Here is a 16,429-nt window from a genome sequence, read left to right as displayed (position 1 = left end):
TTTCCTTCTTCTTCCTTTCCTTCTTCTTCCTTTCCTTCTTCTTCCTCTCCTTCCTTCTTCCTCTCCTTCCTACTTCCTCTCCTTCCTACTTCCTCTCCTTCCTACTTCCTCTCCTTCCTACTTCCTCTCCTTCCTACTTCCTCTCCTTCCTACTTCCTCTCCTTCCTACTTCCTCTCCTTCCTACTTCCTCTCCTTCCTACTTCCTCTCCTTCCTACTTCCTCTCCTTCCTTCTTCCTCTCCTTCCTTCTTCCTCTCCTTCCTTCTTCCTCTCCTTCCTTCTTCCTCTCCTTCCTACTTCCTCTCCTTCCTACTTCCTCTCCTTCTTCTTCTTCTCCTTCCTTCTTCCTCTCCTTCCTTCTTCCTCTCCTTCCTACTTCCTCTCCTTCCTACTTCCTCTCCTTCTTCTTCTTCTCCTTCCTTCTTCCTTTCCTTCTTCTTCCTCTCTTTCCTTCTTCCTTTCCTTCCTTCTTCCTTTCCTTCTTCTTCCTCTCCTTCCTTCTTCCTTTCCTTCTTCTTCCTCTCCTTCTTCTTCCTCTCCTTCCTTCTTCCTTTCCTTCCTTCTTCCTTTCCTTCTTCCTCCTCCCTCTTTTCCTCCTTTCCATTCCAGCGTTAACAGCACACGGTGTTCCCAAGCGGTCACTATTATTATTATATATTATATATTACTTAATAAATAGTTATTTTTTTTATTTGAAATAATAATTCCCTTTCGGGATACATGGATAAAATAACATGGAATAAATAGTTATTAAAAAAAAAAAAAAAAAAAAAAAGAAAATAAAAATATTTAAATAAAATTAGACAAATACGTCAGGTTTTTGCGTGAAAATTTTCAATAAATTAAAACAACTAAATTTGACGATCGATATCTATAATAAAATTATACATGATGTACAATAGTTATACTCATTCGTGCATTAAAACGGAATTAAAAAAGAAAAGCAAAAAATACTTAGAGAGAAAAAAAAAGAAAAACGTAGGAATTTTCTTAGCGAGATTTACGAGGCAATTCTGTGTCTAGTCTCTCCTTCTAACGCATCCGACGTTCGAAGATGGATGATTCACACTATTTCGTGAGGCCGGAGGAACGAACTATAAATTCCACTAGAAGGCATAGAAATAGAGAGAGAAAGAGAGGAAGAGACGTCGCGTGCTTTTCTGAAAATCGATAAGCGTGACCACTTACGAATAGAAAGAGAAAGATAAAAAAAGATAAGTGGAGAGAGTAGAAGAGACTATCAAAATCGATCGTAAAATCATAGAATAATATTATTTTCGATAGGCGATTAGAAATCTTCGTAAAATTATGGAAAACATTGAAAGGGGTTGCTTTTAACCATCACCATCACCACCACCACCACCATCACCATCACTCCCAATCCCCCATCCCTTCTTCTTATACTTGTCTCATGTAAATGCACCCTCGTCTCGCGTGCCACGGTGAATTTCCTAAGCCGACCAACGAAGTCGACAATTTTTCTCTCCCTCTCTTTCTCTCTTTCTCTTTTTCTCTATTTTTTCTCTCTCTCTCTCTCTCTCTCTCTTTTTCTACTTGGGGTCACGTAAGTGTCGAAAACCTCGAACAGTCATAACGATGTGTTCTCTCCCTGCTTTTTAAATGTCGACGGTGCTGGTAAAGGCCATTAGCTAAATAATCGTGATCGAGAATGGAACTCTTTCTCTCCCTCCCTCTCTCTCTCTCTCTTTCTCTTTCTCTTTCTTTTCGTCTCTCTTCATACTAAAATGTCTCACGAGTTTTAATGACTAAACAATATGCAAAAATTGGTGATTATATCTTTGAAATGAAATTTTTTTTTGTTCAAAGTACTAAGAAAATTTTATTAATACTATTATTAGTATTAATATTATTATTATTATTATTATTATTATTATTATTATTATTATTATTATTATTATTAAATAATACTATTACTTACTGTTATTATATATATATATATATATTAGTATTATTATTAATTAAACTTAAATTGTTAATTACATTATTCCTTATCTATCGTAAATCACATGAAAAGTAACTTATAAACAAAATAAATATTTTATTTAATAATTAAATAATTAATAATTTCATATATACGTGGTGGTACTCCTTGAAACAAACAAAAATAAATAAAGAAACAAAAAAAGAAAAATAAATAATTTTTAATAAATAATAAATTATTCTTATAATATTGAACAATTTTTGTTGCATAGTTTACCGATACTATTTAAAACTTACAATTAGTGAAAATCATCAATATAAAAACCTGACGACCCATATATATATATATATATATATATATACTATATTATTATTATTATTAATTAAACTAAAATATTAATACTATACTAATATTATTATTATTAAATACAATTTGAATATTTTTAAATTTTATTTTTAATTTTATTTAATAGAATCACTAGAGAGAAATAATTTTTCTGTACACTGCTTATAATGTTACATATATACCTAATACCAAATTTTACATAAAACAATTCTTATTCTACTATCGTTTAGGGAACGATAAAAATGTTTTTAAAAAGAGAAAAAGACAAGTGAAATTGGTTAATAAACTTTGGTTTACCATATGACCACAAGCACACCTCAACGTGAAATACACAATTTATAGGAGAGTTCATAGGGTTTTGTGGGGATTAACGTTCAACGAGACGCCAATAAAGTGGGATCAGTGAAAGCTGTTATGTCGAAGATGCGTGGACACAAATATCGTCACTCTTCTCTTTTCTTTCTCTCTTTCTCTTTCACTCTTTCTCTATCTCTCTCTCTCTCTCTCTCTCTCTCTCTCTCTCTACCTTTTTCTTTCTTTATCACTCCATTAGAATCGCGTCTTTTATTTTAGTTCGTTCACAAAATTATGTTACATTTTTACTATTTTTACACGCTATTTGAAGAAACCCTGAAAAAAAAAAAAACCAAACCTACGATTGAAACATCATTTTTATTTTATTATCAATTCCACCCGTACACTTTTATTTTTATTTTCTTTTTTTTTTCTTTTTTTTTAATTTCACTAGGTATTATACATTCTTTTAACGGATAGTTTAATTATAGTAGCAGGAAAGAAAAAAGAAACGAGAAAAAAAACCACAAGAGATACGAGGTGTTTCGAAGGAAAAGAAAGAGAGAGAGAGAGAGAGAGAGAGAGAGAATGATAATAAGAGCGTGATCTTGAATATGCAAATGATTCGTACGTTAAACACGCGAAGAATTCAACGTACGATATATTCACTTCTACTATACTAAGCCGTATAGTCGATTATGGTTACTCTCTCTCCCCCCTCTCTCCCCCTCCCCCCTCACTCTGTTTCTGGACACTCGCCTACTACGTATTGTTCATTCGTATTAACATAACTTTACACGTATTACGTGCGTGCAGATCTTTACTACTTATATCCGCCTTATATATATATATATACAGGTGTATGTATATTTGTATGTATGTATGTGTAGATGTATACTGTGCATATGTTTGTCCATAGAAAGAAATAGATAGTTGAAAAGTGTGTATGTGTGGCGTGTCGATGGTCAACCAGTTGTACAAGGCTCACCCACCACTACCACCCTCACCCTCACCCTCACACTCACCCTTCTCCGTTCCCGAGTTTAACTCGAGTTTCGCGTGACCCACCCCTTTCCTGCCGCCTTTTTAAAGCCAACCCTTATACTCACTCAGGAAGCATACTGAAACGATGTGCTGTTAGCTATATCGTACCAACTTTTATCGCACCATTTGCTAGTCGCATATTATTTATTATTCCCTTGGATTATTTTTTTCTGTTTTTTATTTCATTTTTTTTTTTTTTTTTATTATTTTAAAGATTGCTGTAACGTTGTGGCGTGATATTTATTTTTTTTTTTTTGTTATTGTTGTAATCCGATTAAAACATTATCAAACTACACATATAATGTTTGTTTCAATTTGGATTAAGTAATATAACATCGTTTATATGAACAAACATAACAGTGGGGGTGTGATTTAAAATCTCTATTATCTTTACTGTAAATGAAAATAATGAAATAACACTGTATAATGAAATATTATAATGTAATATTATTATTGTATTTTCTCTGACCTATATGTACCTAAACGTAGTAAAAGACAGTCAGACTGACATTTTTCTCATGTTCGTGCTGCTTATCTGTACTTAAAATCTACTTTCACTTAAAACTGACACACATAATTGTTTAAAAAAAGAAAAAGAAATGTGCATAGATCGATACGAAACACAACGTAGTACTTTTTCCGCTAATAATAAGTTAAAACATTGCGATGTATAAATATCTTGTGAGATAATATATTTTATCTAGATAAAATCGCGTTAAGATGACTATACAAGGTTTGGAGAAGGGGAAGGGGGTGGGGTGGGAGGGTTTAGAAATGTTCGAAGCGAAGGATCGTAAAAACGCTCGTAATCGTTCCCGTCTACTGCTAAACACGCGATCCTGGGATTAAAATTAACTGCCCCGTGTATATTGATTAAACGTTCACCTTGACACAAGAAGAACAAAACCCCCCCGTGTTGCTGGTGCTCTGCTGATGGTGCTATTGGTGGTTCCTCGTACCAATGAAATACCAAGAGCCAGTAGTAAAGGCTAATAAGACACCACCCACACCCCCCCCCCATTCACACAACCTGTTACAAATTTTCTTCGTGGAAATTTTATATTTGTTTCGTTTCAGAACATCATATTGAAAGCAGGGATTTAAGGGATTGTGTGAGAAATCAAACATTTTAGGAATGTTTATTGTAATAATTCATTTTTATAAAGTATTTATTTATTTATTTTTTTTTTTTTTTTGATACAATTACATTTAATTAGGAATACAATTTTTGATAATAAATTGTTTATAACTAAAATACACAATTATTTTATGTGTTATTGAACAAATGGTGTTTAAAAGTAGAAATTAATTTCAATTAATGTTGAATTTGACAGGTTAAGACACCATCCACCGCCCACGCACAATCTGTTACAAGATTTCTTCGTGGAAATTTTATATTTCTTTCGTCTAAAAACACCACATTGAAAAGAGGAATTTATAAGAGATCGTATAAGAACTTAAAAGTCCTAAGAATGTTTATTCCAATAATTCATTTATGAAATATTTATTATTTTCTTGATACAGTTACATTTAATTAGTAATAAAACTTTTGATAAGAAATTGTTCACAAGTAAAATACACAATTATCAAAAGGGTATCGTTGTATTATTTAAAAGTTAAAATTGAATTCAATTATAAATTAAATTCGAAAGAGATGAATTATTATTCATTTCATTTCTCTACTTTTATCAATAAATTTTTATCTATTTTCGATTTGTGAAACGTTTTTCAAAGCTTTCGAATCTTAGGAATTTCTTTATACGTTTGTCAACTGAATAAGCTCAGCTTTTCCCATATCTTTTCGTGTTCACTACGATGAGGAAGAAGAGTGAGTATGAATCTTTCGGAATATTTCACGACATATTTTATTCAACACATTTCGATGCCATCGGAGAAACGTACAATAGATGCATCCGTAAGAAAGAGAGAGAGAGATAGAAGAAGAAAAAAAATAAAAGAAAAGAAAAAAAAGGGGTTGAAATATCGTATACACTTGGAAAAGTATCGAATCAGATCTTTTTAGTTGCGATTGTGTAGAAAGAATGCAGCAAAGCTTTTCTCATTCAACTGCTATTCTGCTTTCGTAACTTTCTCTCTCTCTCTTTTTCTCTTTTTACCTACCCCTCTTGAGAAAAAAAAAGGAAGGGGTTAGGAAAGAGAAAAAAATCCGACGATTACGCGAGCTTTTTGTAGAAAAAAAATATTCCCTCTCTTTCTCTTATAAACAGACACAACACAACACACATGTAAATACAAGAGCCATTCTTCGTTTCAAGATTCCCTTAAAAGATCCCACTTTTTTGAACCGACGATATTCATGCTTTTCCCCCAATCCCACCCCACGTTCCACCCACAACATGTATATTCTATATATTCTACTTCCAGGAAGATTAAAGAAACTTTTCTAGCCCCTTTTATCTCCCCCAGTTCACTGGACTTATAAAATTTCACTTAAATCTGTCTCTCCATAACAATGTCATGGGAAATTTTATTAGAAAAGGATTTATACGAAACAATGTTAGGAAAAAATGAGAGTCTATTACTATCATTTTTTTTAATTACATTTGTTTATTAAATATATATATATTTTATTTTTATTATATATATTTAATTATATATTAAATTACATATTATTACATATTATTAATATTATTACATATATATATATATATATATTGTATAATATTATAAATTTGTATATATGTAATTATATATTATTTATTTATGTTAGTACATAGTACTAACTATGTAACATGTAACTATGTACTAATTGTAATAATACAATTTATGTTGTACATAGTATAACATAATATATGTACTATGTTAATAATATATATATATATATATATAGGCCTGACCTTAGGTAGTAGATAGTATACAGGTAGATTGATATAGTCATCAGTGAGACGAAATATATCGAGCCAAAAAACGTTATCTAACCTTTCTAAGTACTTTCCGGAAATTTGGCGATATATGCAACACCCACGCAGAGAAAATGACAGTGGCAGGGTTTTGTTCGTTTTACCAAGAATTCATGATTACTCTCGGAGAATAATATGGTTCAAGCATTGATTCAAACAGAACGTTTATTCCTTTTCTAAATTTCTATTGTAAAATTTAATATCCAATCTTTTTACATTCTTGTGATGATACATCATTCTTCTTTGATTGGATATTATTGAATTGGATGGAAAAGTTTGTGCCGATTTTGACAGAAGATTGTAATGCAACTCATTTAAGTTTCTTTTTGTAGCTATTATATTATATGTAATATTTATTATATTCTATTATATTTATATATTATATTATCTTATATATAAAATTACAATTATATATATATATATAACATTATTACATATAATTGCATATTTATATATAATTACATTTATATATATTATTACATATTATTAATATTATTAATATATATATTTATATAACAACCTTTTTCCATCTTTATGGGAATCTTCAAAATTTCGTTCTTCCAGAACTTGTCAAGTTTTTCAGCAAAACATAACTGTATAACATTTATTGAAAATTGGCACGAACTTAACGAATAATCCAATAGTTATTATCGTCCTATCGAATATTTATTCAAACATTTGTGAGATTTCATATTTTGTTGTTGTTGTTGTTGTTACATCATTTCTTTATCAATTAACATTTTATATCTTTTTCTGTTTCAGCACTTTATTTTCCACAATCAAATTTAGTACTAAGATTGCCAACCTTGACAAACAATAGTGCAAATTTTAGTTCCAATTTGAAACTATTGACACTGAGAACATTGAGAAACGATTCGACGATACCGAAAAAAGCGAAATATCAAATTTCTACGAGAAATAAAAAGATATCAAATCTCGACAAAAATACCAATACAATTTGGTTATCAAATCTTCCAAACACGAGTAAGTTTTTTTTTGTTTTGTTCTTTCCTTGCAATGGAAATTCTTTTTATAGTTGAGATTGAACAGAGAGAGAACAAGTTTGTAATATTTTTCTTTGATTGTTGTATTGTTTTTGTTTTTTTTTTTGTTTTTTGTTTTATTTATCAAGACGTATCCGACACCATTATCGTTCGAGCGAAGGAAAATGATAGCAACGAAGCAGTTATGGAAATAAAAATACAACCATTGCCAACCAAAGAAAATCAATTAAATTGTGCTGATTACGTACAGGTTTATTATTACTATCTTTTAATATTATATGTAACTTGTTTGTAATAATATCATCATCATTATCATCATGAAAATTGTCTTCATTAAATATCATTAATTTTTATTCGAATTTTTTAGGACATGTGTTTTTGGAATACATCTCGATACAAAATTTATGAAAATCAACCGAGGACTATGCTCGGTTCATTTGGACCAGAAATTTATAATCATATTTGTCCACATTTTCGTGTTACCGGATACGATTTAATGAACGGTAATTTTTATTTTAAAAATACCTAAAACAGATACATATTTATATATCAATCAAAAAAAAAAAATATTTCATTTCGTAGAATATTAAACAAATTCACACAAATGTGCAATAATTTTTACTCAATAATCATCGTCATCATGTTGTTTACATATTGTACATGTCCAACGAATTATTTTTTCTTTTTTTCTTTTTATGAGATCATTCATTGGAACAAATCCAAAAGTGGTGTACACTCAACAAAGATAATTCTAATAAATTCGTTGAAATCACTGAAATATTGCATCACTTTAATTCAATGATTAAAATGTAATAAAATGTTTGATTGTTTTTTTTTTGTTTTTTTTTTTTTTTTAGGCACAGATTATTTTCAAATAATAAATAATACACTTTATACAAATACTTCGTTGGATCGTGATACTCTTGAACCAGAGGGTGGTCCTGGACCACGAGCCGATATTTCAGTACGTTGCATCGTTTATGAGGATACCGGAGAACAATATGTTTTGCTAAATACCTTAAGTATCGAGATACTGGATCAAGATGATAATCCTCCTGTAATACAAAATAATCTAACGTCCGTTAATATTACCGTACAAGAATTTACCGCTGTAAGTATACATATATATTATACATTCCCAATACAAATCGATACAAGATTTATTATACACAAAAAGATTTATTACAAGTTTCTATCTAATTTCTTATACATTACTTATATATATATATAGGTAATATAAATATTTATCTAATTAAATATAATAATCTATTTTATTTATCTAATTATAAGTTTATTATTATAATTATATTTAATTAATATATATTAATTAAATATATATAATATACTTTATATATAACTTTATATATAAATATTGTATTAAAATATTATATAATTTTTTTTACATATATATATAAGGGATACTTATATATTCCCTATTATAGTATTTAATATTTAAAAAATTAATTTTTTACCTATATATATTATTTGTTACCTATTTATATTACTTATATATATATATATATATATATATATATATATATATATATATATATATATATATATATAGGTAATATAAATATTTATCTAATTAAATATATTAATCTATTTTATTTATCTAATTATAAGTTTATTATTATAATTATATTTAATTAATATATATTAATTAAATATATATAATATACTTTATATATAACTTTATATATAAATATTGTATTAAAATATTATATAATTTTTTTTACATATATATATATATATAAGGGGTACTTATATATTCCCTATTATAGTATTTAATATTTAAAAAATTAATTTTTTACCTATATATATTATTTGTTACCTATTTATATTATCTATATATATTCCATGCGTGTAAACAAGATTTTACACGAGAGTCGAAGTTTAAAACTTATGATTGAAAATGGAATCCTTCTTCCCCCCCCTCCTTCTCCTCCTCTACGTAAAACGGGACTTAATCATGGCTGTACATTGTCCGTATAATTATGGCATTGTTTTGGGCAGCACCGTAAAAAAACGGACGACTAGTATGGTGAGAATGACACAAAAGGATGGAAAAAAAGAAAAAGAGAGTGAGAAAGAAAGAGAAAGAGAGAGAGAGAGAGAGAGAGAGAGAGAGAGAGTAAAGGTGTGAAAAAGTGTGAATAAGAAAGAAAAAGAGAAAGAGAGAAACCTTGAGGGCTGATCCTGATTAAACTCTTCTGCCTCTCTCTCTCTCTCTCTCTCTCTCTCATTCTCTTTTTCACGCTCACTTCCTCTTTCCCCCCCCCCTTTTTCTCTTTTTTCTTTCCTCCACATTTTTTCCCCTCTCGTCCGTCCGTTTCTCTTACTTTTTTACATTGGAGGATGAAAGGGATTCGTTTTCAAGGCAAGAAGAACATCCATCCAAAAAAAAAAAAGAAATAAAAAAAACGTGTCATACAGTTTGAATACAAAGAATAAAAAAAAAAAAAAAATAGTACATTCCCTTTTTTTCTTTTTTTTAACTTGTCTTTTTTAGTACTTTACACAAAACTAAAAAGAAAAGAAAAAGTAGAGAGAGAGAGAGAGAGAGAGAGAGAGAGAGAGAGAGAGAAAATAAAGAAAGAAAGAAAGAAAGAAATGATTTCTTAATCTTTTTGTATATTCAACAGGGCGATAGATTGGATGAAAATAATGTACTTATCAGGGATTCCGACGAGATAGACAGTAATCAATTTACTCTTACTATTCTGGAAGATGTTCATAATGCTCTAAACTTCACGTATACCATAGTGCCCATCGATCATCCGTCACATCCGGAACATCCTGTATATACTTTTATATACACCAGTGAGTAGTAATCCTTCATATTAAAACTATCAACAAGTTTTAAGTTCCTTAGTTTTATATAATTGTTTAAATGTATTATAATACAATACATATATTTATCTTTAGAGTTATAATAATTTATAAATTAATAAATAATTATTATTTATTAATTATTATATATATATATAAAATATTTTTATTTTACAATAAATAAAATTTAATTATTGTAATAATTAATTATTATTATTGTATTATATGTATACTATACATATAATTATTATTTATTAATTATTATATATATATATATATAATAATTAATAAATCTTATTAATCTTTCCATATTAATAATTATAATAAAATATTTTTAAGTATTAGGATAAATCAAAAGTTTTTCGTACATTTTTTTGTGTAATATTTACTTTAAAAATATTAATTTAAAAGCGCACAAAAAACAAACTTTGTTGGTTCATCCTTAATATTTGTAAAAGGTAAACATTTGATTACTTCTTGTTTTTTTTTTATTTAATTTAATTTTTCTTTTTCTTCTGTTGTCAAGGATTCCACGCGAAAACTACTCTTCTACCAAAGTCACCTTATACAGTTATTCTTCGAGTTAAGGACGAATCTCTTTTGCCAGAATACGGAGAAAATGAGGTAAGTTGTGTTTACTTCATCGTGACAAAGCTTGCTTTATAAGGAAAGAGGGTGAAAGAAGAAGGGATTGCTTGAGTTGGTAGGGTTGTTTGGTTGGTTGGTTGGTTTGTTGGTTAGTTGGGATGAGATGAGACGAGACGGTGGTTGAAATTTCGATACTCGTTCAAGCAAAAACGACATTGAACGATATCTCTCCTCCACGTGGGTTGGGTTGGGTTGGGTTGGATGGAGGGTGGAGGATGGAGGATAGTGGGGTGCATCGGACAAGAAAAAGAAGAAGACGTTCAATAGAATGCACAAAGAAGAATGTCGTTTGGTATACCCGATTCCCAATTACTGGATAAAAGGGGGTGTAATCCTATCGTCACAGCCAATTACTGACTGCGAGTCCTAACTCCAAAGGGAAAAAAATACCCTTTTCAAATTGCGTTCGTTTGTGTAACATCTCTCGTTTAAAGGACTTGATTTCTTTTCCTTTTTTCTTTTTTTCTAGATAATTAATCGTTTCTCTCTTTCAATTTTTAGATTATTAATTCTCGATAAATATTCCGCTTTTATAATTTTGACACTTTTACTATAAATATATTTATTTCTTTCTTTTTATTTCGTTGGTTTTAAATTTCGACGTTTTCTTTGTAAACATCGTCAGCAATTTTATTTGTCATTTTTATTAGAAATATTTTTTTGTCTATAAGAACTCGGTAATTTATTAAAAATTTAATGTTACGGTATAATTATTATGAGCATCCATTTATATTTATATATATATTACAATTAAATACTATTGATTCCAAGTTGTAATTAAAATTTGTATCTATTTGAAATTAAAAATGAAAGTAATTATATCGAGATATTTATAAACACGTGGGTGGTGGGTGGGGGTGAATCAATATGTAAATAAATCAAAACAAAACTAATTAAAAATTCCTTTTTAAAAATGTACATATATAATTATACTTTATATTATTCTACGTACACATATAGATTAATGTAAATTACAATTGTATGTTTATTTATATATATATATATATATCGAAGTTTTCGTTTGCGTTGTCCAATCAACGACAAATAATAATAATAATAAGAGTAACCGGAAAGAAAGAATCATTTTAAACGATAAAGTGGATGCAATTAGTGACAATTTGTGTATCGTACGAAGTGGCCGTAAATTTGCGATATAATCGCGATATAATCGGGACTCATTAAACGATCGGGCCAGCAAAACTACAGCCGATGTATATATACATATATTCGTTCAGGGTGCGGCATTGATTTTTCACAGACTTCGTCTAATCGCAAATTAATAGCAAAACGCGCCCCACCCCTCCACTCGGATCGGTGTCTGGGAATACGCGGTTTCCTAAAGACATTAAGCGTGATTTTTCGTTTCAATCGGCGCCAAAACTTTTTTCTCCCCTTTTTTTAAAAATCGTTTTTAATAATCCTTAAAATCATTTTAATATTCTATCGTATTTCTTCCTTTTTTTGTTTTCTTTTTTTAATTTCATCAACCTACATACATATATATAATATATTAAAAAGGAAAATATTTGTTTAGTTCGATATCATTTAATTTGCATTTTCATGCACACGTTATTTACTATTGATTTTCATTTTTAATTAAAATTCTATAATATATATATATATATACAAATAAATATATATATATATATATATATATATATGTAATATAATTTTCTCTTGTTTAATTGTACTAATAAACACAAGATTGTAAAATTGTAAATTAAATAATGATAGAATCAAAATGAATAATGATTTTTACATATTTAGCTTATGTTCCAATCATAATTTCATTTTAGAATTTAGTTTCAAATTAATATTAAATATTACAATTTATTATATATATATATATATAATCACAGAAATACGATGTTTTTTTAACAATTTACAAAAAATTATGTCAATATTAATTATGTCAATGTTATTTCGATTCATATTCAACATTATCATGTAGCCTGATTTTAGTATTATTAATCATTGCTATAGCAGGGATAATACATATATTATGTTGAAACACGTAGGATAGAAATAATTAGTTCCTTGAAACTCATGAAGAGGAACAGGCAGAGGCAGACATAACGATTAATATTAATACCACGACGATAGTAAATCAAATGAATATATATACAGTATATACATATATATACATAGAAGAAGAACATTCGCGTAATAAATTGATTAGGCTATTATATGGCTATTATATATATGTATCATTTATTAATAATCAATACGTTAATTGATATACAATCAATATTTTTAAATAATAATAAAACCACATTATATTATAATTATATTTGAAAATGTTTTATATATATAATACAGGTGTGAATGCACAGTAATAATACATAAAAAAAAATTAAAAAAAAAAATCGATAATAACAAATCACAATATACAAAGACGACCATCCACCAATCAACCCTATTTTATTAGCTACACATACAGCAATATTTCAGAAACACCTAGCAAGCTTATCGATAATAAATTTATGTGTTTACTATATCGATCAATTCCCTTTATCTTGCCATTATTACTATTGATAGCACGATTAGATTCTCCGTTTTAATGCATTTCCACGATGTAATACAAAATTAAATGAATTTTATTTTCATTAATCAATATTACAAATGAAAATTATTTTGTAGATAATTTTGAAAATCATTTGAGATGATACGTTTCTTGAAAACCTTTTTGTAAGATTTAATTATTTTATTTATTTTTACTTGTCGTTAATATATATATATGCGCATTTATTTATCCGAATTTATTTCTTTTTTTTAATTAATTTCTGTATATATATATAGTCAAAATGGTAAAATTGAATTCGAACGAGAAAATAAATCTTTTACGATAGAAATCAGCTCGTTGCAATCACATTTCTCCTCTTTTTATCTCTCTCTCTCTCTCTCTCTCTCTCTCTTTCTCTCTCTCTTTCTTTTTTTTTTCTTTTTTTTATTCTTGTTCATTCTAGCTTTTTCTCCCTTTTCGTTTTCATAGTTACTGTCCAGTTTCCATGAAAAAGAAAAAGAGAAGGAAAGAAAGGACAGTATCTCACAAATTTATGTCATTCCGATAATTTGCAAATTTGTTTCATTCATTTTATTTGATTACTTTTTTTTTCTACCATCCTTCCGTCCTTCTCCTTCCAAAGTAATTTTCACAAATTGAGCAATAAAGAAGTATCGTTAGAAAAATTTGTACAAATAATCCTACAAATTATAATAACACATACATATATTAATATTAGTAGTATTAATCTTTCTATTTATTAAAATAATTAATAGGTATTTTTGTGTAATAGGAATTCTGTAGAAAAGTATACGTAAAATGTATTAATGTATTCTACGTAAAATGTCTTAATGGTATTCTACATGAAGCGCATAAATGTATTCTAAATAAAATGGCTTAATGTATTCCACATAAAAAACATTAGTTAAAGAGGGGAATTAAAGGAGCAAAAAAATTAAACAGGAGGATGATAATTAATGCAACAAAGTATTTTATTTGTTTTAGAGAAATTCTGCAAATTTGTTTTATACAAAATTTTGTACAAATTTTCTAAATTTGTTTTATACAAAATTTTGTACAAATTTTCTAAATTTGTTTTATAAAAGTTCTGCAAATTTGTTTTATACAAAATTTTGTACAAATTTTCTAAATTTGTTTTATACAAACTCTACAAATTTGTTTTATACAAAATTTTGTACAAATTTTCTAAATTTGTTTTAGAAAAGTTCTGCAAATTTATTTTATCCAAAATTTTATTAAATTTGTTTAAGAAAAAATTGGATACATTTGTTTGATGAAAAATTTTAATTTTATATACAAAAATTTTGTAAAAAAAACAATTTGTTTTTTTTTTCAGATAAATGTTACGATATCATTTTACGGTCCAGAACATCGAAAAATTACTCCGACAGCAGCATCGATTTCTCTGAAACATCCGATCAATTATCCCGAAAATGTCAGAATTGCTCGTGTCTCGCCTAGATATTATCGTGTTGCACAACCGACAAGTCAAGTCAATCCAAGAATATCTTTCAGTATCCATGGTTCGGAAGCTTTCAATGTTACCGAAAAAGGTGGTATTGTGCACGTGATCGACACGAATCTACTTAAAACTGCACCATCCCTTATACCGTAAGTTTCATATCCAAATTTTTTCTTTCTTATTAACAACTATTGTATATATATATGTGTGTATTTAAAACTTTCCTCTACTATATGTGTGTGTGTGTTTTTTATTTCTGAAAGAGATAAGTAGCTTTACCCATTTGCACGTTTAATGAGATAAAATACTATGCTGTCCAAAGTTTAAAGCCAAATGAATTTTATATTACGTTTCGGTAGAGAGACAGCTTTGTTATAATTTAAAATATTTGAAATATTAAAAAGAGAGTTATAATAAATATACAAATATTTATTATATGAAAATTTAACGATGATATATAATATATTCTTGTAAAGATATTATAAAGTGTATGTATCAATTAAAGAAAATTAAATGCATAGGTGTTAATTACATTTTTTATTTATTCGTTCGTTGAATTTAGTTCAAAATCATTACAGATATAAATAATAATCTCTTTCATATTTTAAACAATAAATTTTGCATCGATGTTATTCAATTGCTCGTTTGTTGAGTTTAGTTTGAAATTACTGCAGATATAAATAAAAATATATATTCTCTTTCATATTATAAACTATACTTTAAACATTTTTATTAACTCAACGATAAAAAAAAAAAAAAAAAGAACAAAACAAAAATTAAATGTATCCATGTTATTAGAATATTCGTCTATTTAATCATATTTTTTATGTTTAGTTTGATATTGTTGCAAATTTATTATATATTCTCTTCTATAACATAAACTGTGCATTATAAAACATTTTTATCAACTCAACGATAAAAAACCAAAAATATCAAATGCATCGATAAGTATTAAATTTGTCATCTGTTTGTTTGTTTGTTTGTTTGTTTGTTCTATTTAGTTTGAAATTAGAATTGCGAGTAGGTGATCAAATGAAATCATCCATAACGATAAAGGTTAATTTGATTGACGTGCAACCTACGAAGATGGAGATTTGCAATGAAATCGAAGGAATCGTTCATTCCTGTGCTAATGCTGAATCTCGACAAGATTGTGAATTAAACTGTGGCGTTGGCGGTGGTATTCTCAAGTACGTGTGTCATATTTGTTTTCTTCTTTTCTATATCCACGTTATGACCTTTCAACCTATATCCTCGATTTTCTGATAAATGTTAAATAAAAAGTAAAATAAGAAAGATGATATTTTTCTCAACGAGTTATCGAACGAAATGTGACACACCTCTATGTTGGAAAAGAAAATCCTGTGTCTGTCTCATTTTACGCGATACAACACCATGTATAATAAATGATAT

At 28.0% G+C, this 16,429-nt stretch overlaps 1 protein-coding gene across 4 annotated transcripts in view; it reads left to right on the top strand.

The window, feature by feature from the left end:
- Positions 1 to 16,429, top strand: part of Ret (protein kinase receptor Ret oncogene) — a 58,531-nt gene that overhangs the window by 28,022 nt on the left and 14,080 nt on the right. For all 4 annotated transcript variants that reach the window (XM_089172543.1, XM_089172542.1, XM_089172545.1 and 1 more), the window contains exons 3-10: positions 7,309 to 7,530; positions 7,679 to 7,800; positions 7,918 to 8,053; positions 8,408 to 8,661; positions 10,196 to 10,373; positions 10,909 to 11,006; positions 14,891 to 15,165; positions 16,018 to 16,206. In XM_089172543.1, coding sequence (XP_089028669.1) covers positions 7,309 to 7,530; positions 7,679 to 7,800; positions 7,918 to 8,053; positions 8,408 to 8,661; positions 10,196 to 10,373; positions 10,909 to 11,006; positions 14,891 to 15,165; positions 16,018 to 16,206 — 1,474 coding nt within the window. The remainder of the gene's footprint in view (positions 1 to 7,308; positions 7,531 to 7,678; positions 7,801 to 7,917; positions 8,054 to 8,407; positions 8,662 to 10,195; positions 10,374 to 10,908; positions 11,007 to 14,890; positions 15,166 to 16,017; positions 16,207 to 16,429) is intronic.

The sequence above is a fragment of the Polistes dominula genome, unplaced genomic scaffold (assembly GCF_049000335.1).
Source record: "Polistes dominula isolate Pdom_NZ unplaced genomic scaffold, Pdom_raw_medaka contig_23, whole genome shotgun sequence".
Classification (NCBI taxonomy): domain Eukaryota; kingdom Metazoa; phylum Arthropoda; class Insecta; order Hymenoptera; family Vespidae; genus Polistes; species Polistes dominula.
The sequence above is the reverse complement of the archived record's forward strand: the minus strand, read 5'-3'. Positions and strand labels throughout refer to the sequence as shown.